This window comes from Camelus bactrianus, chromosome 4 (assembly GCF_048773025.1).
Source record: "Camelus bactrianus isolate YW-2024 breed Bactrian camel chromosome 4, ASM4877302v1, whole genome shotgun sequence".
In the NCBI taxonomy this organism is placed as follows: domain Eukaryota; kingdom Metazoa; phylum Chordata; class Mammalia; order Artiodactyla; family Camelidae; genus Camelus; species Camelus bactrianus.
In genome coordinates, this window is record NC_133542.1 from 75,817,186 (window position 1) to 75,838,867 (window position 21,682).

The 21,682-nt window shown below is 60.0% G+C and overlaps 2 protein-coding genes across 2 annotated transcripts; one reads left to right on the plus strand and one right to left on the minus strand.

The window, feature by feature from the left end:
- The first annotated feature begins 37 nt into the window (after nt 1-37).
- CACFD1 (calcium channel flower domain containing 1) lies at nt 38-10,358 on the plus strand. Its single transcript, XM_074362594.1, has 5 exons — nt 38-531; nt 3,601-3,673; nt 4,523-4,648; nt 7,117-7,224; nt 7,763-10,358. Exons 1-5 carry the CDS (start codon nt 411-413, stop codon nt 7,851-7,853), a joined length of 519 nt encoding a protein of 172 aa, XP_074218695.1. The 5' UTR covers nt 38-410; the 3' UTR covers nt 7,854-10,358.
- Nucleotides 10,359-19,688, minus strand: SLC2A6 (solute carrier family 2 member 6). Its single transcript, XM_010954444.3, has 10 exons — nt 17,515-19,688; nt 16,788-16,950; nt 15,576-15,782; nt 14,846-14,945; nt 14,023-14,234; nt 13,469-13,621; nt 12,770-12,878; nt 12,252-12,437; nt 11,983-12,128; nt 10,359-11,130 (listed from the first exon to the last, which is right to left on the minus strand). The coding sequence occupies exons 1-10, from the start codon at nt 18,006-18,008 to the stop codon at nt 10,975-10,977; spliced, it is 1,926 nt and encodes a 641-aa protein (XP_010952746.2). The 5' UTR covers nt 18,009-19,688; the 3' UTR covers nt 10,359-10,974.
- Nucleotides 19,689-21,682: the final 1,994 nt, after the last annotated feature.

Here is a 21,682-nt window from a genome sequence, read left to right on the forward strand (position 1 = left end):
CCCCTGGTCACCCCAGGCGGTCGTCTTCCTACCCAGGGAGGGTAGGCGAGGGAGTGTGGAGTCAAGATTGAGCCCTGATGCAGGTGCACCTGTTCTCTGCAAAGTCCCGCCCCTCTGCCCGTCGGGGCGGGAAGATTTGACTGCCTCCGGGGTCTAGCGGGGCCGGGACCCGCCCCCTATGCTAAAAAGCGGGAGGCTTCTCGGGCACACCTGGTCGAGGTCCCTGCGGGCCCCGCTCCCTATGCTAATGAACACGAACCCCCTCCGGCGCACCGCGCTCGACCCTGAGAGCCCCGCCCCCTATGCTAATAAGCGGCCGCCTCTCCCACAAGCCAGCGCGCCGGGACGACGCGGCCGGCTCCGGAGCCCTTTGTGAGGGCGGCGGGTAACGCCGACGGCCGCACCGCACCATGAGCGTCTCCGGCGGAGCGGCAGCGGCGTCAGTCAGCTCGGCGCCGCCCGCGCAGGAGGAGGGCATGACCTGGTGGTACCGCTGGCTGTGTCGCCTGTCGGGGGTCTTAGGGGCCGTCTGTGAGTACCCGGCCGGGCAAGGGGCTGGCCCCGCCTCACGCTGCGCATGCGCACCCGGGCCTCCCTGGCAGGCGCCCCCGGGGAAGGGACACGCTTGGGGCCGGGGTCTGCGGGGCACGCGGGGAGCGGCGGGGCGGGGCGGGGCGGGGCGGGGGGAAGCGGGCGCTTCTGCGGTTGCTATGGTTACGGGGCGGCGGCCCGGGCTCCTGGGTCCCGGCTGGCGGGCAGCTCTAGGGGCCTACCAGGAGGGAACGTGAACTCCGGCGGGGAGCGGTGGACTCGACGTGGCCAAGTCACTGCCCTCCACGGCTCCTCCGAGGGCCTTCCGAGAGTGCCCAGAGCTACTTGTAAAGCCCGGGCTGAGCCTGGCCCGGCGGCGGCCTCGCCTGTTGACACGAGTGTGGGGAGGGGCGGCAGCCGCCTTAACCTTTGGGCGAAGGTTGTTTGTAAGTGGGGTGGGTGCAGATCTGGCCAGATTTCCTGAGGGACGGGTGGTGCCAGGGGACAGCTGATCGCCGAGGGAGGGAGCCTCCCCACTGTCATACTTGGAGGAAGGTGCGTTTCCTCTGTTGTCAGTTCCCCCTCCTGCTGTCAACTCTGTCTCAGCCGCCTCTCCTCTCCCTTCTGCCCCCCATCCTGGACACACATCACGACCTCAAGATTGCTGGGAAGCCAGACTCTTCAGCACAGACTGCAAAAAGAACACAAATAGGAAGTCAGTTCTGCTACAGAAGTAAAATAAAGATCATTTGGCAGGTCTTCCAAAGGCAAACATGTCTGCTTGGTCTGTTATGGTGCTGCTGCCGTCAGCACTGTGAATTACTGGAGTGGGAGAGGGCACAGCCAGAGGTCTTAGAAAGGGAGTGTCTGTCCGGGAGTCCTCAGGATTTGAACAGTGCCTGCCTGGCACAGAGGGCCGGGGCCGGGGCCAGGCAGACCCTGAGTAGATATGCTAGAAGGAACACCTCTTTAGGGTCCCCTCCAGGCCCACAGTCCTCCCAGGTGGGTGGAGGCTGGAAGGAAGTTCAGGAGTCAGGGTTAGGAGCGTGCTGCTCTGACAGGGCACGCCCTTATAATAATAGGATAATAGGACAGGGCCTCCCCAAATCAAAGAAAGTTCCCCGAGCCCCTGTCACTGCTGTTCAGAGGAAGCATGTTTTTGATTTTGTAGGAGAGACTGGTCAGGTCTTAGAGATGATCCTCTCAAGTTTGGGCAGCCGTTTCCCCAGCAGATCAGAGTTAGGGTGCTGTGGGAGTGACAGTGATGGGGGCAATGGGGAGAAAAAGGAAAGGTCCTCACTGTGGCCTCGCTCCATCATGTAGACAACGGCTCTGCTGACTCCCGGGTTAATCCTGGCCTCCCATCCAGTTCTGTGCTTCTCCACGTGGGAGGCCTGGGCCACCACGCCAGGAGTTCACGGTACTGGGGCTACAGATGATGCTTTGGGCAAGACCTGTGGCATCACCCTGAAATGTCAGTTTCATCTGTAGACGTGGGGGGGGTGATTGTCATATGAATCCCAAATTGTGTATAAATCAAGCTAGAATGCAAAGCATGCAAGCGTTTCGGAGGTGAGGCAGGAGTCCAGAAAGGGTTGGTGCCTCTGACAGCCACTCTGGGGAAGCATAACCTCCCTGTGTGACGGGGGCCTCGGAGAGGCATTTACTCAGGGTCCTGATCATCTGGAGGCAGAAGCCTGAGAGGGGCAGGCTAGCAGGACACCTCCCTCACTTGGCAAGAGCAGTGGAGACCTCGAGGGGACATCTTCCAGCCCTTGATTGTTAAAGGACTCCTGGCTGGAGCCTGTGCGTTGAAACCTGGTGCTCCCCTACGGTTGGCTGTTGGTAGGACAGTAGGGGTAGAGTTGGAGGCGAAGTGCTGCCCTCGCAGGAAGTATAGGCCGCTGGCAGGTGAGAGCAGGCACAGCTGACCACCGTATGTATAGGTGGGGGGGACATCTTTCGCTGTAGGAGATCTCGGGGGCACCCAAGGGCAGTCCCATTGCAGCTTGCGTTTACTTCGTCTGGATTCCCCTGCCATCACCTGCTGTCCGCATAGGGTTACACGGGAAAACAGCAGGAGAGCTCCAGGCCCTTGTCAGGGATCAGGTGCAGAGCGAGCTGCTGCAAATTTAATGAACTGGTGGCTAATTGCTGCCTCTGTGGGCCCAGCTTCCTGCCCTGCTCCAGCTACTGCCTGGACTTGCTTCCTGCCTGGCAGCCAGCTTCCTGGAACTGCCTGTCAGGCACATGGAGTTCTTGGTGAAGCCAGGCCTGGGCTGTGGGTAGAGGAAGGGGGTGAGCATGCATTCCACACCGTGGGATGCAGTTAGAGCAGTGAGCAAGGCTCTGCATTTGGGGCATCAGGGTGGCCGCTTTCAGGATCCCCTCTCTGTCTTGGGTCCTTGGTCCTTGGGGTGCGTGGGCTGGACCGTGGGACTCTCTGGTGTGCAGGAGAGAAAACAGGCCTGGAAAGGTGAAAAGGACATAGCCACAGTCACTGGGCCGGTGTGTTAGTCAGAGCTGGAATTGTGACCCAGGCCCACCTGGTCCCGATTTCTGTGCTGAGAGAGACAGCCCTGTCCCGACCAAAACCCAAGTCACGTTGTCCGAGTCAGAGGATTTCTTGAGGGGCCACCCTTGTGAATGGTGCCCCTGCCCTGGCCTGAGCCCCTGGGAGATGTTCGTCCCAAGCACCTTGTGAGGTGGGTATTAGGACAGCTGGTGTCGGATGGCAGGCCCTCCAAGCCTGGTGCGCAGAGGTGGGGGGGTACCCTCTCGGCCTCGCGGAGCCCCGAGAGTGAGCCAGCTTGGAGCTCCAGCCGCACCCTTGGTGTGGGGTCTGGGCCAGCTGCTCCACTGTCTGAGTCCGCGTCCTCCCTGGTGACGCTCCCCTGACAGCCTCGCTGGCCTCCGAGGACAGAGGGGAGTCTGCTAGGCGCCGTGAGAAGAGCCAGGTGCCGGGGTGGGGAGGACTTCTGATTTCGCAGGCTGTGTCCCCAGCTGGCCTTCCGAACGGGCTCCGTCCCTCCCTCCCTGCTGATTCTGCCCATGTCTCTTGCTTTCAAGCTTGCGCTGTCTCCGGCCTCTTCAACTGCATCACCATCCACCCTCTGAACATCGCAGCGGGCGTGTGGATGATGTGAGTAGCCTTGGGACGGACGGTTGTCTTAACCCTCGCTAGGGTTAGTCCTAACGCCCACTCTGGACTTTGTTGGCTGTAGGCCTGGGGCCACAGCCATTTCCTGGGAGTCAGCTGAGTCAGGCTTTGCCAACACCAAGGTCACTATCATGGGCCTGGCCTCTCCTGGGGCCATCATGGTGGCAGAGGACTGGGCTGGAGGGACAGCGTCTGACGGAGTTGCAGTCAGGTGATGGGATCAGGAGACCCAGCTCAGAGGTGGGCAAGCACTGCCGGCCACAGACAGGGCAGATCAGAGATGGCGCAGGATTCAGGGGTTGGGGTGCCCGAGGTGAGTTCCCTGCCACCTCCTGCCAGGGTGGCTCAACCCCATTGGAAGGGAACACACGAACGCATGGACTGCGCAGAGGGGCTCGCTGAGTCTCCTCCTCCAGCAAGGGCTTCCTGAGGGCGGGAATGGGTCAGCCGTAAGCCGCTGTTTGTGAATGGGGTGCCCTGCTGCGGCCCATCCTCGGGGTGACACTTTCCCCGCGCCGACGGCGATGGTGGTGGTGATGGCAGCAGTGCCGTCCTTGTGCCTCGGAGCGCCCCATGTTGGGGAACTCGCCGCAGGCTCACAGCGAGGCCAGGATGCGGGGGCGGAGGGGAGGCCCGGAGGCTTCCCTCAAGGAGCGCTGGTGTGTGGGGAGCGGCCCGAGTGGGGACACGTTGAGCTGGTTTGTTGAGCAGAGGCTCTGAGGGGGAGAGGTGGGCATCCGGGGTGGGGGTGGGGTGGCATCCTGGGACCCTGGCGCCGGGAACCGCCTGGCCCCCGCTGGTCAGCCGCCCCCTCTCCCCCTGGCCCTCCAGCATGAACGCCTTCATCCTGCTGCTCTGCGAGGCGCCCTTCTGCTGCCAGTTCATTGAGTTCGCGAACGCGGTGGCGGGGAAGGCGGACCGGCTGCGCTCCTGGCAGAAGGCTGCTTTCTACTGCGGGTGAGGGCGAGGGGCTGCCGGCGGGAGGGCGGGGCGGCAGGGGCTCTAACCCCGGAGGGCCCCCAACACAGTCCCCAAACCCTGCTTCCGCAGGTGACGGTGCAGGCCGGGCTGAGGGCACAGGGCACACGTTTGCTCTCGGTAGTGGTTTAGACGGGTCGGCCTCCGTGCCTTCATGTGGGAGGCCAACTGCACGTGTGCCTCTGCGTCCCGGCTTCTGCCCCGGCCTACTGCTCCGCCCCCTGAGGGCCAGGTGTGAGATACATGCGCCTCCCACGTTCCGTGTAGCAGAGACAGCGGGAAAGCCTGGGATTCTGGCCCATCAGTTCGGAGTCCTTGAGCAGATTCCGACAGATCCGTGTGTTTCTGTGCAGCCTTTTGAGAGTGTGGAGGGTCCGGAGGTCCTGACCCAAGGAGGAGAGCCAGCTGCAGGGCAGAAAGCAGTGCCTTCCAGATACGCTTTCCTCTTACTCCTACTTCTAACGCTAAGTTCAGTGTGTAGTTCTTCCCATCTGAGTCACAAGATCGAACTAATTCAGGGTGTGTTCGATACATGGAAGCTTCTAGAACCGTGCCCGGTGTCTCGGAGCCCCTCGGTGGGTTCTGGCAGCAGCAGCAATAGTTATCATTGTCTAGATCACCTTTAGAAATAAATAAGGAGGCTTTACTTCCCAAGCTTCTTCCCTTCCTGGAGGCGCAGTTGTTTTGACAGGCTGAGCACAAGGTGTGTGTGCAGCCCTGGGGCCATCCGCTCCCTCCTGTGGTCCGTCACAGGGACACGGGGTCCCGCGCGTCCACACGTCCTTTGCCGTGAGCTGTATTGTTTTAAATGTGTTTTCAAATACTCACAGTAATATATGTTCATTAAAAATAATGTGGAAAATAGACAGTTGTCACCCAGAGCCCCACCCCCTGTTAACACTTGGATATGTGTTCTTTCAGTCTAGCTTCAGGCATTTTAAAAAACCTGTTTCTTACACAGTTATAACCATTATAAGTAAGTTTGTATCGGTTTTTCTCACTTAATAGCACGTTAGAGACGGTTTCAAAGACTTCAGCAGGTGATTTGTAATGATGGTAACACGTGCTGACCCGGATGCAGCAGCTTTTCTCATTTGTAACCTGTAGTGTAAAGCAGGCTGTGACGAACGTCTGTCAGCTAAAAATGTCGGTGTCGACGTGATCTCCTCGGGCTGCTTTTCCAGGTGTGCCATTATTAGGTCAGAGATTACAACGCTTAAAAGATTCCAGCACGTGGCTAAATTGCTTTCCAGAGAGGCTACCTGAGTTTCTCCCCCTTCTCCTCAGGACCGGGGCCATGACCATTGTCACATTTGTACCTGTTCTCTAAGACCTGAAGTCTTTCCTTTTTTTTTTTTTTTTTTTGCTAATTACATTTTCTTTTTTGGTAGTAGTCTAGCTTAGTTTTCACCTATTGATGTCATCATGTTTTACTTAGTTACGTGTTTTCTACATTAGAGATTCCTTAATCCTTTGTTATATTTCTGGCAAATGTTTTTCCAGCCTGTTGTTTGCCTGTAATTTTCTTCTGACAGAAGATTTTTTTTCTGTGGTCTTTTTTTTTCTTTGCAATTTCTATTATTCTTTTATTACTTAGAAAATTTATAACTACAGTAAAACCTGACGATCACACTTCCCGCCAGAATGGAAATCCAGGGAGGATGCAGTCGGTGGAGTCTGAGGAGAGGCTGCAGTCTTGTCTTTGTGTGTTACCGGGAGCCGCGGCCCCTGGTGTGGACACCCAGCCGAGACCAGGAGTCAGCCCCACAGGTCCCTGAGTCAGAGCGGACACCTGCCTCCAGGTGGCGCCAAACAGTGGCTGGGCCCGCCGGGCGTCGCGGGGGGGGGGGGGGGGCTGCCTCCCCGGCCAGCTTGCTCTTGGCGTGGACCTTGCAATAAGGAAGCCCCGTGTCTTGTGCAGTTTAACCTTTGGGATCTTTCTTGTTGAGATATGGCTGGTTTTACGGTGCTGATAAGAGCCAGCGTTTGGTGCTTCTGCCGTTCCAGGCATTGTGTTAAGCCTTACCTCGTTCAGCCTCCAAACCTGAGGTTTGATCCCCACCTTACGGCCGAGACTGAGCCTCAGAGAAGTTAAGTAACTTGCCCACAGCCACAAAGCCAGTAAGGGGCCACACTGACACTAGACTTTCTGGTCTGCCTGTTTTTATGAACATTGAAGGGCTGCACCATCTCAGTGCTGTTTAACCCTTTTTTGATCACAGACCCTTTCAAAAATCTGACAGAAGCTTTGGGTTCTCCTCCCAGAAAAAAGCACAAGTTTGTGTGTGTTTGAGGACTTCTTGAAGCCCGGCTGTGAGCCTGGGTCCCGGCTGACTTCTGGGGACCCTTCCTGCACCCGGCTGTCTGGGACGGCCGGGTGAACCTGGGAGGCTGGATGCTCTGGTGGCCACAGGTGGGCATGCCCTTGACCTCTGCTTCTCCCCTAGGATGGCCGTGGTCCCCATCGTCATCAGCCTGACGCTGACCACCCTGCTGGGCAACGCCATCGCCTTCGCGACCGGAGCGCTGTACGGGCTCTCTGCGCTGGGCACAAAGTGCGTCTGCCGGGGAGCTGGGCTTCCGCCTCCCGCAGGCTCTCCGGGCGGGAGGTCTGGGAGTGGCCCCTGTTCCCCCACTGTGGGAACCAAGGCACAGAGGCTGTCGGTGACTCATCAGTGTCTCCAGGGTGCCCAGGCTCTAGGGAGCGAGAGTAGGGGATTCCTCGGACTCTGGGGGCCCAGTCATGTCTCCTCATGGCCGGTAGCAGGGACGCGTGGCTCCCGAGAGCCTCCTCCCAGCCGCACCCACACCTGGCTCTGTGGCTAGTTGCTGCCCCTCTCGCAGAGCCCAGACTGAGGATCTGAATCCTTCCCAGGTCAACATCCCAGGCCAGCAGCCCAGGCCACTCTTAGAGGCGACAAGACATGTCTTTGCCATCCTTGCAACAAGGGCTCTGTCTGGGGAAACCAGAAGGCCTGTTAGGCTCTGTCTGCAGGTCACATCTGGGTCACAGATCACAGGTCGAGTGGAGGCTGGGAGGGCCATTTGCTTGGCGTCTGTCCCCCATATGATGCTGACTCGCCCTCTCCCCAGGGGCGATGCGATCTCCTACGCCAGGATCCAGCAGCAGAAGCAGCAGGCGGATGAGGAGAAGCTCACGGACACACTGGAGGGGGAGCTGTGATGTGGTTTGAGGGGGACCCTCCGGAGATCCCTGCTCGCCCCTCTGGTCTGTGTGAGCACATCCCTGAGCGGCACTGATCCTGAGGACAGCCTGGAAGAGGAGCTGGTGCCTGAGGACAGCCTGGAAGAGGAGCTGGTCCCTCTCACCTGTCCCCGTGCCTGGAGTCCTCTGCCTGCCCCTCCCCGGATTGGCATCTTCTGGCCCCGAGCCGGGTGCTGAGGGCCTGGGGTGAGGGCTCTGGGGGCCGTGGCCAGCAGCAAGGGGATGGGCAGTGGTGGCAGGCCGCAGGACGTGAGGCAGAGTGCAGCCTGCACAGCTCTGCACAGACAGCCTACCTGACCCCACTCTTACCAGCCGGCCTGGCTTGGCCGGAAGCAGGCTTACACTGCTGGTGGGACCACTGGAGACCTGCCGACTCCCTGAGGGGAACTGCTGCTGGGGACACTGGCCCGTCTCGTGGTGGGAGGCACGTCAGCCCCAGGCCTGGGCATCGGCCAGGAGATCTGATGAGATCTCCTCTCAGATCTCCGGTAGGAGAGTGTCCTGTAAGCTGAGCTGCTTGGGCCACCTCTGTCCTCCTGTCATGGAGGGGGCAGTGTCCTGCCCCCTCGGCCTCCTGCCACATCCCAGGGTCCCTGCCATTCTGTTCTCTGTGGTGGGGGTTGCTCCCCGAGTGCCCAAGAGCAGCCTTGGCAACGACAGGACAGCTGGCTGAGCCTGCCCTCTCCCTGTTTCCGGAAGCCTCAGACCAGCACAGAGCCAGGACACTCCCCATGGGCCTGGCTGGCCCCCAGGTTCTTTGAACGCTCCCCCCCCCCGCCCCCGCCCTGGTGCTAAGGAAGTGGCAGGGGGCAGGCTCTCCCAGCCGTGGCGGTGGTGGTGGTGGTGGGGGGACTGCCTGGCCACTTCTCTGGTATGGGCCCCGCCTCATCCCTGCCCTGCCCTTGGGGAGCTTCCTGCCTTCTGAGAGCTGGGTCAGGCTAGAGCTGCCCTCCAACCCCACCCACCAGCTGTCCCCACCCTGTCAGGCCACCAGGGCAGTTGTAGAAGCAGCCCTGCCTGGGACACGTGCTGCTGTCTCCCCAGCCTCCCTCCTTGCACCGTCCCCTCCATCCGCCTCAGCCCACTGACCGCTCTGCTGGACTGGGCTTCAGCCCTGGGCACGTCTGATGGGCTGGCCAGCCTGGGAGCACAGGTGGAAGTGGGCGGGTATGGACATGCCCGCCTGGGGCTCAGCTCCTGCTGCTCCTCCAAGCCCCCGGGCTGGGCCTGCTCTGAGCGCCCAGAGCTCAGGGCCGCTCTCGCTCAGTGGAGCCAGCCCCAGGCCTGCACCCCAGCCTCTGCTTCCCCTCTGGGGTTTGTTAGTGTTGGAGGCGGGGAGGGGAGGTCCTGCCTGTCCTGGGGACACGTCACTGGGCTTCTGGCCCACAGCGTCCCCCCAGCAGCTCCCCAGGGAGCCTGACCAGGCTGAGCCCCAGGGTGGCCGGTCGGTGCTTCAGTGCGGCCAGCGTTTCAGTGCGGCCAGCGTGTGGGACACGTGCCTTCAGGGGTCCTCTGGGGCCACTTTCCTCAGGCCATTGCTGGGCTCAAAGGGCTATGGGCTGGAGGCCTCTCAAAACCTGCAGGGGGGCGGGGTGTGTGTGTGTGTTTGTGTGTGTGTGTCTTCTCCTGCGTGTGCAGTGAGTAAGACCTGTCTACCTCCTGCCCCTCTTGGCTCACTCTTACCCAGGAAGTAAGACTTGGGGGTCTCTCCTGCTCCTGCCCCCGGGGCCTTGCGGACGGGGTCTCCTTTCTGCGGGAGAAGGGCTGGCTGTGTGTCGGGGAAGGTTGCCCCTCTGCCCTGGGAGGGAGTTGGGTGGGCGTTGGGCGGGCCTTCAGCCCCTTGGTCACAGGCCAGAGCAGGTAGGTACTTGACGAGGTTCGCAGTGTGTGCAGCCAAGCAGTCCCGGCGCCAGTGGTCCAGTCTCCCAGCATGAGGGCCCACCTCGCAAGGCGGTGGAGGGGCGGGGCCGCCAGGGCCCACTGCCGCCTCTGCTCTGGGCTGTCTTCTGCGGGTCCTTGTTCCCTCTCAGTGCTCAGCCTGCCTTCTGCTCAGTAAAGCCTGCTTGTTGTGTGCTCGCTTGCGCTCTGCCCGTTTCCTCCTCCCTGCGCCGTGAGTATGTGGTATGGATGCCCCAGCCCCACCCCGGCTGAGTGGGGGCCACTGGCCCTGGGAGGAACTGCCATTTTATCAAGTACCTGCTCTGCTGCTGGCCCTGCGCCCGCCTGCCCACAGCATCTCAGCCCGAGCTCACAGGCAGAGCGTCATGGGCAGGGCCAACCCCAGGGCTCTCCCTACGGCTGCCTCGCCCCTTCCTTGTCTCTGCCTTGCTGGGACAGGTTGGGGTGGCCATGGAAGGGGCCCTACCTGGTGCCATGGGCCCTGGTGAACCTGGGCGGAGAATGTGGGTCCAGCCTGGCTGCTGGGGGTGCTCCCCCACCTGGAGTAAACTCCACTTCTTCCTCTTCTGGGCTGTGGCCTGATTTATTTCTGTAAATTGGGTGAACGTGCTTTTGCACTTGAGTACCCTTCTTCCTAGAAGTTGGGTGGGTGCAGAAGGAAGCGTCTGTGCTGGATCTGGCAGTCCAGAATGTTCCCTGTGGTGTCCACAAGCCCGCAGAGGTGCAGTTCCCTGTCTTCCTCCCCAGAGCCAAGATGCTGATGGTCACCAAGTGATGAGAATAGGGTGAGGTGCCGATGATCCGTGCGGGGCCACACCACCACCTCCAGCCCTGTCTCTGTCCTCAGCACAGCCCTCTGTGCATGAGTAAGGAGCCAGGCCTCAGGTTGCCCAACTGGGCTTTGTCCCTGGACCCGGGCCACGTGGCTGCCTCCTCTGCCAGCGGGTCTCGGCCGATGCGGGTGCAACAGCGCAGGCTGCCTGAGCCAAGCCGAGGCTGCACGGTGTGCCGCCTGCCCAGAGCCAGAACATGTGCTGGGGGCCACCCCGCTTCTGGCTGGTCCTCCTGTGCTCTGGCTGAAGGCGAGTTGCTGCTGCCTCCTGGACATGAGGTGCAGGTTTGCGGCCAGAACACAGCTCCGGCCGCCCAGTGGTTTGGCCTCTCGGGCAGGGACCCTGCCCTAGCGCAGGAAGGACCTCCTCCCGGTGCGGAAGAAGGACTCGATCTGCTCCAGTGACCGGCCCTTGGTCTCAGGCACACAGCAGCCGGTGAATGCCAGGTTCACCAAGCAGATGGCGGCGAAGAAGAAGAAAGGCACCTGGAGGCCGAAGGCATTCTGGGGATGAAGAGGGGGTGCCGGGTCACGCGGGAAGCCAGGGTCCTCCCGCCCAGCACGAGCTTCACGGCCCCTGCTAGAGTTGGCCAGCCTGGAGCTGGGCACTTCACCCACTCTTTTCCCTGCTCAGACTCGGGGCTGCCCACCGCCTCCAGCAGGAAACCGGAGGCTTTAGCGTGGCATGCCAGGCCCTCAGAGCCTGCACGCAGCCTTCCTCTCAGCCGGAGCCACCCTGGCCCGGGCACTTGCCTCTCTCCCTCGTCCCGGCGCCCGTAGTTCATTCCACGGCCCGCGCACAGGAGGCCTGCCACTGTAGCCTGGCTGGGAGTGCGCTCTCATCGCCCTCCCACCCACCTGCACTCTGCCTCCCAGCTGGCTTACCTGCTCTGGGTGCCCCCACCCTGCCCTGCCCCACTGACCGCACCTGATGCCCCGGCTGTCCCATCAGATTCTCCCACGTGGGAGTTGGGGACTGGGACTGGGAGAGTCTGGTTGACTTCAGGGCCTGAGGGGGGTTTGAAGGAGGAGGCTGTGTGAAGCCAGGTGGGAGCCGTGTGTGTGCAGTCTGCCCACAGACAGAAGGCCCGGCTGCCCGGGGGAGGGTGACAGGCGGGGCGGGCAGGTGTGGCCCTCGGGGCTCTGGTCCGATGCTGGCTGGGGAGGTCAGCCATCTGACTGCTCCTGATAGTTCCCTGTCTGTCTGCTGTGCTGAAAGGGCCTTTGCTGCTCTGTCCCTCGACGGCCCGTGGCCTCAGTTTGGGGAGTGTGTGCTGAGGCTTAGGGGACATGACGGAGACGTCCTCAGTGCAGCCCCTGGCACCGGCCAGAGAGGGCCTGGGGCCCAGCACTCACCACCACCAGCAGAAAGGACTTGGTGAGGGCGAAGGCGGTGAGCCAGCTGACCAGCACACACAGCCCCGAGGCCACACCGCGGGCCCGCAGGGGCAGGATCTCGGACATGAGGAGCCAGGTGATGGGCCCCCAGCCCATGGCATAGCCTGCGGGAGAGGGGGATGGGTGGGCTCAGCTCTGCAGGGTGTGAGGGGAAGCCTCTCTGTCCCCACACCTCACACATAGGACGCCCCCGGCCCCGGCCCTCGTGGAGCCCCTGCCACACTTACCCATGATGAAGAGCATGGTGGCCAGCAGGGGCACCAGGGTGAGGAGGCCGGCGGGCGCGGCTGGGGGCTGCTCTGTGCCCCACAGGGGCGCACTGTCTAGGCCCACCGTGCTGTTGGGGGTCAGAGGTTTCGGACCAAAGTGGACGTACAGCCCCAGCGTCAGGTTGGCAGCGAACATGCTGGCTGCTGTGGACAGACAGGTGGCCCACAGCGGGGCCAGGACCCTCAGCGCCCTGTGCCCCGTGCGGCCCAACCCCCGTTAGGCCGCCTTCGTGGCCGCCTGTGACTGGTGGCTTCTGCCTGCTGCGTGTGGGCGGGCGCCTGTCACACCCAGTGTGTGTGTCGCTGTCGGCCTGTTTGTTCACATGAGCCTGGACCTTTCTGGAGGAGCTGGTGCATTGGGCCCTGCGCGTGGGGGATACCCAGGCCCCTCGGAGCTCCCACCGTGAGGGCCGGCACAACGTACAGCAGCGGCTGAGGAGCAAATGAGTTAAGTGTGGGTGGGGGCCCATGCTCACCTGAGATGAAGAGCAGGACCTTGCGGCCGGCCAGGTCCATGGTGAGGGCGGCGATCAGTACGGACAGGAGCCTCACCGCCCCCACGATGGCTGCATCATCCTTGGGGGGCTGCAGGGAGGAAGTCGCTGGGGCTGAGGGGCCCTAGCCTGCTGCTTCTCCATCCCCCTCTTCCCAGTTCAGGGCCCTAGGCTCGGCTGCTTGGTGCCAGGGGCTTTCTCCGGTCACCCAGCCAAGCCCGTGGGGCCTCCTGGGCAAGGCCGTGAGGGCTGTTCCCACTGCCTAGCCCAGGACCGGCACGGAATCCAGCAGGACACTGGCTGTGGAACTGCGCTGTCAGTAATCAAATCGCATCTCCCTCTGAGCCTGGGACGCGGGGCTCACTGTTATCTCCATTTCACAGAGGAGGAAGCTGAGGTTTGGCGGGGAAGTGACTTCCCTCCGTGAGTGGCAGATGCTCTGAACTTGGGCTCTGTGGTGCCCTGGGTCTACAGTTCTACAAAACTGGTTTCCCCTGTAATTCTGCATTTTTATTTTAAACATCACTCTGAGAACAGGTGCGTGGCGCAGAAACAGTTAAGAGACTCTGACGTGCCCACCCGCACAGGCACCTGGCCCGCCCAGAGCAGGCAGCGGCCGACCCCGGCGCTGGGGGCAGCGGCGCTGGGGGCAGCGTGGTGTGGTGGGGGCTGGGCTCTCACCAGCAGGACGGCAGTGCTGTCGAAGATGGACTGCAGGTAGACGAGGATGGGCGTGATGCCTGTCAGCTGCTGCAGGAAACGCATCAGCAAGGCGATGACGATGGGCCGGTACATGTGGGGGTCCCGGGCCTCGGCCCACGATATGCGGCTGCTCTGGAGACACCAGGCTGCTGCTGAGGGGGCTGTGCTGCCCCTCCAGCTGCCGCCACCCCACCTGGGGCTGCATGGGGCTGGGTAGGAGATGCCCTTCTTCCCTCCTCCAGGAAATACCCCGTGCATGGAGGCAACCCTGGCTCTGTGGACAGGCCCAGGGACCCCTGTATGGACCCAGGCTCTTGGATGAGTGGGTGAGCCAAGGCAGACTCCTGCTTGTCAGTGCTGCTGGGTCCCCAGGCATCCGCTGCACGGCGCCTGTGCCCTGGGCCAGAGGCCCCAGCATCCCACCGCCCCCACCCCCATTCCGGGAGGGGGACCTGTTGTTTATCCTCATTTTCCATGAAAAGCAACTGAGGCTCATAAGCCCCACAGAGCTGTGGGCACCTGCGCCTTCACACCTGTCTCCGAACGTTGTCCTGGATCTGCCCAAACTCCCAGCGGATGTCGACGTCAGCTCCTCGAAGCCAGGCCAGCGCCTGTAGCGCCTCCGAGTCCCTGCCCCGCGAGAGCAGGAAGCGAGGTGAGTTGGGCATGAAGCTGAGCAGCAGGACCATGATGAGCACGGGGACCTCCCCGGCCACCGCCAGCCAGCGCCACGGCAGCAACAGGCCTGGGGGTGAGGGTAGGGGTGAGGAGCTGGCTCTGGGCTGGGCACAGAGCCCCCTCCCGCGGGGGCCTTGGAGCGGCCTCATCTGCCCTCAAGGGTAAGTCCCAGGGCCACTTCCTACAGGAAGCCTACCCTGACTGCTCCAGGCCTCTGTGATTTTACTCAAGAAGGGCCCCAGGGATCACCTGGCCCCTGGCACAAGGCCTGGGTCCTTGGAGGGTCTCAAGGGCCATGGCAGAGTGACGGAGGGGTAGCCTGAGCAGCAAGGCCCACCAAACCCCACCAACCCCTACCCCACCAAACCAGCTGCACTCTGATCACTTGTCAATATGGACTTCCCAGTTAAGACGATTTGACAGGAAACATTCTGCTGTTAAAAGACAGTTTAAAGACTGCCAGACCAAGAGAAGTCCTGACTGCCCAGTTAATAATGGGGACTTGTGACCAGAGAGGGGCAAGGAATTGCCCAGAGGCACACAACATGATAGTAGCCGAGTCTCTTGCCTGCCAGCCCCAGGTTCATTTGGAGCATGTTCGTTCCCTTCCCCCACCCATTTCTGCTCAGTGGCATCTGCCCCCACCCAGCCTGCAAACAGCAGGTGCTTAGTACTTGCCAAGGGCGTAGAGGGACAGTGATCCAAACACCGCCATGAGCTGGGGTGTGGCCCCCAGGGCCCCACGAACACCTGGGGGAGCAATCTCAGACACATACACCTGCAAGACACACCCCCGCCCCAGCTGAGAACACAGGTGCCTGGGCCGGGCTAAGGAGGCAGAGTGGCCCTGGAGACCTGAGAAGCGGGGACTTCTGGTGGGGCTCTCGTCCTGGCTGCGGCTCACAGCATGAGCTCCTGCGGGCCTCAGCCGCCCCAAATGTCAAGTGGGCGGGTGCGCTCAGCGTGGACCTGGGGACGTGGGGTGGGGAACTAGGAGGCCCAAGGCACCCACACTCTGGCCTCTGCTTCTCCCGGGGGTCTTCATCCCCTGCTGGACTTGCCTGGCCCCTGAGAGGGTGTGTGGAGGGGTGGGTGAGGGGAGGGGTCCCGGGGAGGGTGCAGGGCAGGAACTTCCCTTTCCTTCCCATTGTGTTGCTCAATGTGGACTTTCTCTGATTGGGCAATGTGTCTGTCAGGACTCAGGGCAGGAAGTCTGGGGGGTCCAGAGTGGGGGCCGCTGATTTCCCCTAAATCAGCTGCCCGGGTATGGGTGAGCTGAGGCTCCCTGGCAGACACATCCCCACTGACCGGGGCGCTCCGGGGCCAGGAGGCCTCAGCTAATGGAGGTCAGGGCAAATCCCAAGGCAGCGGGGGTGGGGGGGGGCTGGGTGGGCAGTCCTGGCCTTACCGGGATGCAGGCAGCTGTGAGCCCCCCAGCAAAGCCTGTCAGCATCCTCCCCAGGAGCAACATCCAGAGGCCATGGGCGCCCGCCATGAGAGCGTAGCCGGCTGCTGAGGGTACAGCCGAGAACATGATGCTGAGCTTCCGGCCCAGGAGGTCGTTGAGGACCATGGCACTGAGGCCCCCGGCTGCCGCGCCCAAGGTGAACACGGACTGTGAAGAAAGGGCACAGGGTAGATATGTCTGGGCACCCGGCTCCTCCTATGTCCCATCAGAGCCTAGAGACAGCTGCTTTTCCAGGCTGTCCCAGGAGCTCGGGCCACAGGACTCAGGCCCCAGATGGCAGTGAGCCTCCTGTCTCCAGCGGTGTGCAAGCAGCACGGGGACAACCATGTGTCAGGGATGCCACAATGGGAGTCCAGCCCTGGGGAGAAGGTGGGGCCATGCGTCTGATACTGTAATGTAGCAGACAGGAGAATTCTGTTATTTAGGGGCTCTCTGATTCCCTGTCCAGTGTAGCGAGTAGGAGCCAGTCAGTGACTTGGGCATGCTGCTTAGCCTGTCTGAGCCTCAGTTTCCTCAGCTGTCTTATGGGGAGAGCGGTAGCACCCACTTCATAGGGTTGGCCATGGAGTCGGCCAGCTCTCGCGTAAGGTGCCTCCCGCAGGCCTGGCCGCACTAAGTGCTCGGTACACACTGGCTATTATTATGTTAGCTAATATGTTGTAATTATAAATTTGAGGCTACTAAGATTGCAGTTGTAGAATCTTGGGTCTCTGGGGGCCATGCTCTCCTACCCACATGCCCACAATCTGTCCTGGAACCCTCCTTATCCCAGCAGTGCCCCTTTCCTTTGTACCTGATTCCCCCACCACTCTCATCCAGGGAGGTGTCTGCTCTGCTGTGACAGCCCAGCTCTGGGTGTGGGGGGTCTGGGGAACCCTCAACCCCACCTGGTGGAGACCTTTAGGACACTTCACCACCTGCTCCTTCCCGCTCTCTCCGTTAGCTTTCACTTCCTCTTTTTATTTCAGGTCCATTATCTGGCCTCACTCCCCTCCCCCTCCAGTCTAGAGTAGGTGGGGGAGGGGCAGACCAGGGACCTGGAGGGGGTCTCATAGCTGAGCTTTTGAGGGGTTCCTAGCTGGGGACAGAGCTCAGTGGGTCCCTGCTCCCCTGCTCTGCTCCGCTCAGAGAGGCTCAGAGCATTGCCCTTACCCCAAACCAGGATGCCTGGGTTTTGGTCAGACTCAGGTTTGGATCCAAGGAGTGCTCCAGGGCGGGGATGACGGGGGACGTGTAGACCAGGGCGTACCCGAAGCTGAAATTGCCCAGCACAGCAGCGAAGGTAGCCAGGAACAGCTTCTTGTTCTGCAGGGCCCTGGTGTGTGTGGGAGAAGCAGGTGCAGAGCGATCAGGGTCTTTGAATCCTGCCTCACCTAACTGCTGCCTGTCCTGATCACAGTGGTTGCCTGCTCAGAGGGTAGCGCTTGGAAGGTCTGGGTCAAGGGCCAGTCAGATTGGCACCTCCCAGGCCTGAGCACCACCAGCTCCCTTGGGAAACCCCCAGGGCATGAGGGCTGTCACCCCATAGCCCATCGTGGTGGCTGAGACACCGGTGGAGGAGCGCTATTCCCCAGAAGAGGAGGCTTAGTTTTTGCTCCTCGCTTTGCCATCTAAGGCTTGTTGCATGACCTTAGGCCAGTCCCCTGACCTCTCTGGGCCTCAGTCCCCCTGTCTCTGCCATTTGGGGCCTGGGCCTGCTACTCAGGGGGACCAGATCCTTAAACAAGACGAGCTTGTCTGCGGCAGGAAGGGACCATATGGACCCATGGTGGAGACTTACTGAAGGTCAGCGGAGGCCCAGGATGGTAGCCAGCGGCCCGCTGGAGGGCACCAGCGCCATCCCTAGCCCCCACCCGCAGCCTCGATGCCAGAGACTCACCCGACTCCCGTCCTCTCCCTCGGCGACGGGGGCGTCCTTTCCGGGAAGGTGTCATAGTCCGGGCCCTCGGTTCCCAGCAGCGGCTCCTGCATGGCAAACCTCTCTTGGCAGCGGCAGCTCCGGCCAGAGGCGCGTCGGGACGCAGCGGCTCTGAGCAGCCGGCCGAGCCCGAAGCTCCGCCCGCGCCCCGGCCGCGATTGGCTGCGGGGCGGCCCTGCAGAGCGGGCGCCGGCCAATGGGGCGGCCGCGAGCGGTGCGGATGCTGGGGATGCGGGCGAAGCGACCGGGTGGGGCAGCCGGGCTTTCCCGGGGCGCGGGCTCGGGTGCGGGGCGCGGCCGGGCTTTCCCGGGGTGCGGAGCTGGGGCGGGGCGGCAGGGTTTTCCCGGAATGTGGCTCGCGCCTCGTGCGCCCCTGGAGGCCCCGGAGTTCGCCAAGCCGAAGGGCACCCCTCACGGAGGGAGACGCTTGAAGATCGTGCAGGGCCCTTTCCCATTCGCCTGTGTCCACATTTGGGTCGGAGCCGGGTATCAGCACTGGGGCGTAGACTACATCCCACCCCCGGGCTCAGCTGCTACAGGCAGGGGGAAACTGATGCCCAGAGAGGCGCAGCAAGTCTCTTAAGATCACACAGCGAACGGACGCTTGTCCCCCTCAAGGCTGTGCGCTCCGCCTTGCGCTCGACTCTCCTCTCCCTGCCACATCGTTGTTCCTTGACGCGGTGAAAGCAGGCTTGAGAGTATGCAGGACAGCCACAGCTGAGGATGTGTGGGAGGGGGAGGGGGTGGCGATGCCAGTGGGCGAGACTTGTACCGTATTTTCCCTGTTTCTGATTGCAGAAGTAACTTGGGCTTATCCAGGTAATAAGATAAAATTCAAAAATAAGGAAAGCAGAAATGGAAAATTCCCTGGAAACCCATTCTCCAAAAATAACTGAATTGCTAGTTCCAGGTCTCCCTTTGGATTGTTTTTCAGAAAGAAGGGCTGGATCAGGCTCCATTCTGCTGCAGGGGTGTACCACGTCTATTTTTTTTTTTATAGCAGGTCCTTTGGGTTATTTCCAAGTTTTCAATATCAAAATAGGAACAGGTTTTAAAAAGTTGTTATAATTCCCTTTTATTATCATTGAAATATAACCATATTAGAACAGAGAAAAGAGACATGGGAAAGGCACACCCACTGGCAGCAGCCTCTCCCTGCTGGCATGTTAGTGCCTTTGCTTCCTGTCTCCCCCCCATGTGTCTGTTTTTACATATTTGCCCATTGACTGTGTATCTGACACTTCACACTGTATTTAAAGCATTTCCCTGCCACGAGGGCCTCGGCTTTGGACCCAGGCACACCTAGTAAATAGTGACTCTTGCTAGAATGTTGCATAGTCCTCGTGACCATGTTTTGAAAATTGAGATATGACACATCGAAAGGAAGCTGGGCCGTACGGGGCCTTCCCAGGACAGATCCCCTCCCACCCCTATGTCCTCCTCCTGTCTCTGGTCTGTAGAAAAACTGAAGCCAAAGAATAAATTTAATCAGAGAAATGGAAAAAATGCAGAAGCAAAGAAAAGCAAACAGGACAAAACAATAATAGTTCAGTCATTACACAAAGCCAAGGACCCGCAGGTCCTCCTCAAAGGCAATCGGTAATATTCTGAGCCATAGCCTTTCAGCTGTTTTACAGATACTGAAGCCCTCACCAGGTGGAAGAGTTACTACATGGTGACCAGACTGTAGCCATGACATAAGCTGCTCCATCTTACACAATTCCAAGAACTGGCCTCCAGGGAAATGGGAAAAAACTGACCCTGACCCTGAAGATTAAGTCTACTTAAAACCATCAAGATGATGCCAGTCAAGCCAATTTCAAGACGATTATCAGATCTTACTGTGCTGTTCTGCAGGTAGCCCCCTCTCTCCCCCTGTGCACCCCTGAAATTCCCCTTTTAAAGCTCTTGCCCCAACTGGCAAAGGGGAAGTTGGCTTTTGGACACGAGTCCACCTTCTCCCTTGGTTGCTGGCCTCCTGAATAAAGCAATCTTTCATTTCCTACCAGCACTTGTCTCTTGAGTATTGGCTTTTGAGCAGCGAGCAGCCTAACCTGGATTCCATACCAGGATCTTAAAGGTACAGCTCAATGAATAAACCTCGGTGCGCACCCCTGGAATCAGGCTCAGACTAAGAAATAAGCTTCTAGTCACCCTAGCGAGTCCCAAGTAGCCCTTCCCAGTCAGACCCGCCCTCCCGAGGTCTCACCACTCTGACTTCTTTCACTGTGGACTGGTTCATCTTGCTCTTGAACCCCTTGGGTGGAGCACTGCTCTTGTTTCTGGCTCTTTTTCCAATGTTTTTTTTCTTTCAAAGTCAGCTTTATTCAGGTGCAATCTGCATACAGTAAAATGAACCCATCTCAAGCGTGTAGGTTTATGAGCGCTGACGACTGTGCCACCCAGCCGCCCGCCAGTCAGGACACAGCACATTCCCATCCTCCAGCCGGTGCCCCCTCTCCCCACCCCCAGAAGCTATGCCCCATCGTCTGTGGTCGTAGATTAGATGTAGCTTTTCTCGAGTTTCACAGAAAGAGAACCTTACACTAAACGCTTGTTTTTCCAGCTTCGTCCACTCAGCGTGTCTGTGAGATTCGCCTGTCCTGTGTTGCCAGGGGTTTGTTCTCTTTTTGTGGCTGTGCGCGAGTTCCATCCTTTGATGGGTGTCTGGGTTTCATGGGGCTCAGGGCAAGCCACCCCTAAATATGCCAAAGTGGCATATTGATCATTTTGAATTAAAGTTACTTGAGAAACAGTGGATGCAGAAAGGACATGCCGACCCTCCTCTCTGGCCCCCTGAAAGCAGGAAGTAAACTTCCCATGTGGAGGACACCTTCCCCGCACCAGGAGGCAGAGAGACATCATCGCCAGAGACGGAGAATTCAGGGCAAGAAGGCTGTGTAACACTCTGTTAAGTACTGATTAGTACTCAAGCCTAAAGTTTCTTTGTCTTGTCAGTTCTTCACAAACTTTTTTTTTTTTTTTTGGTCTAAAAAGTAGAAAAGCTGCCTGCTTTGGTCATTTCTTTGGGTCCTGTGAGACCTCCTTATATATGAAATTTAAGTTGTTTTTTCCCTCCTGTTAATCTGTCTTGTGTCAATTAAATGACTAGATGAGCCGAAAGAAACCAGGAAGGGGTAAGGGGAAATTTCATTCTCCTGGGCAGGTTATTTTAAGTTTGGGGGCTAAAAAAATTAAGCTGTGTGACTCTCCTTATAACTAACCCTGTCTTAACTTTTTAAGCTTCTTGAGTGGACGAACCTGGACTCGCTTATGAATCTGCTGTCGTGAGCATTAAGGTTGTTTCAAACGTTCTTGCTTTTAAAATTAGCAACGTGATGGTTATCTTTGCCCTTAAAAGATAACTTCCTTCAGGACCCTTCTGTGGTCCTCAGGCCCTTAACCCTCCCATATTCTCTCCTGCCTACTCTCACCTGGGTCTGCCCTGCTGGGGAGCCTGGCCTCTGGGGGTGACGTGAGACTATCCCCCTCTTCCACCCTTCCGGTGCCTGGCACAGCACGGGCACACAGCCGGGGCCAGGAAGCCCCTTTCCGACTTGAATTTAGAACCTGCCCCTCTTCCTTAGCCTCCCCCAGCCCCCATGCAGGGAGTCTCAGCTTAGAGGTAGCAGAAAGCACTGGCCTGGGAGTGGGGGCAGCTGGCTCTGCTGGGCCTGGGAAAGCGGCTTTTCCCACCCTGGACACACCCACTCGGAGGCTCCGCCCCCAGCTCCAGCCCCTCCCTGGGGGAGGCCCCCTGAGAAGTGGTTCTTTAGAGGAAGGGCCCCTTGTGAATCCATTCAGGCTGCTGCTCACCGGTGCCTGTCCCTGGGGGACGTGGCAGCTCCGGGGCAGGCCTCTCCCAGGACTTGGGAGCCCCCGCGTCTGGAAGGTAAACGTCCTGCAGAACTGCCAGGGTTGGGGAGGGGCCGGGCAGAGACCACTTCGTCCCCTGGACCTCTATGGCTGACTGAGGGCACCAGAACTTAACAAGTCCAAACTGTCCCTGTACAGAAGAGGAGCCTGAGGACAGGGCCTTGGGCTGCCATGACCCCCTCCGCCCAACCCTGAGGCTTCTCAAGAGGCCTGCTCCGAGGAGCCACTTCCTTTATGGAGCCTCACTTTCCCC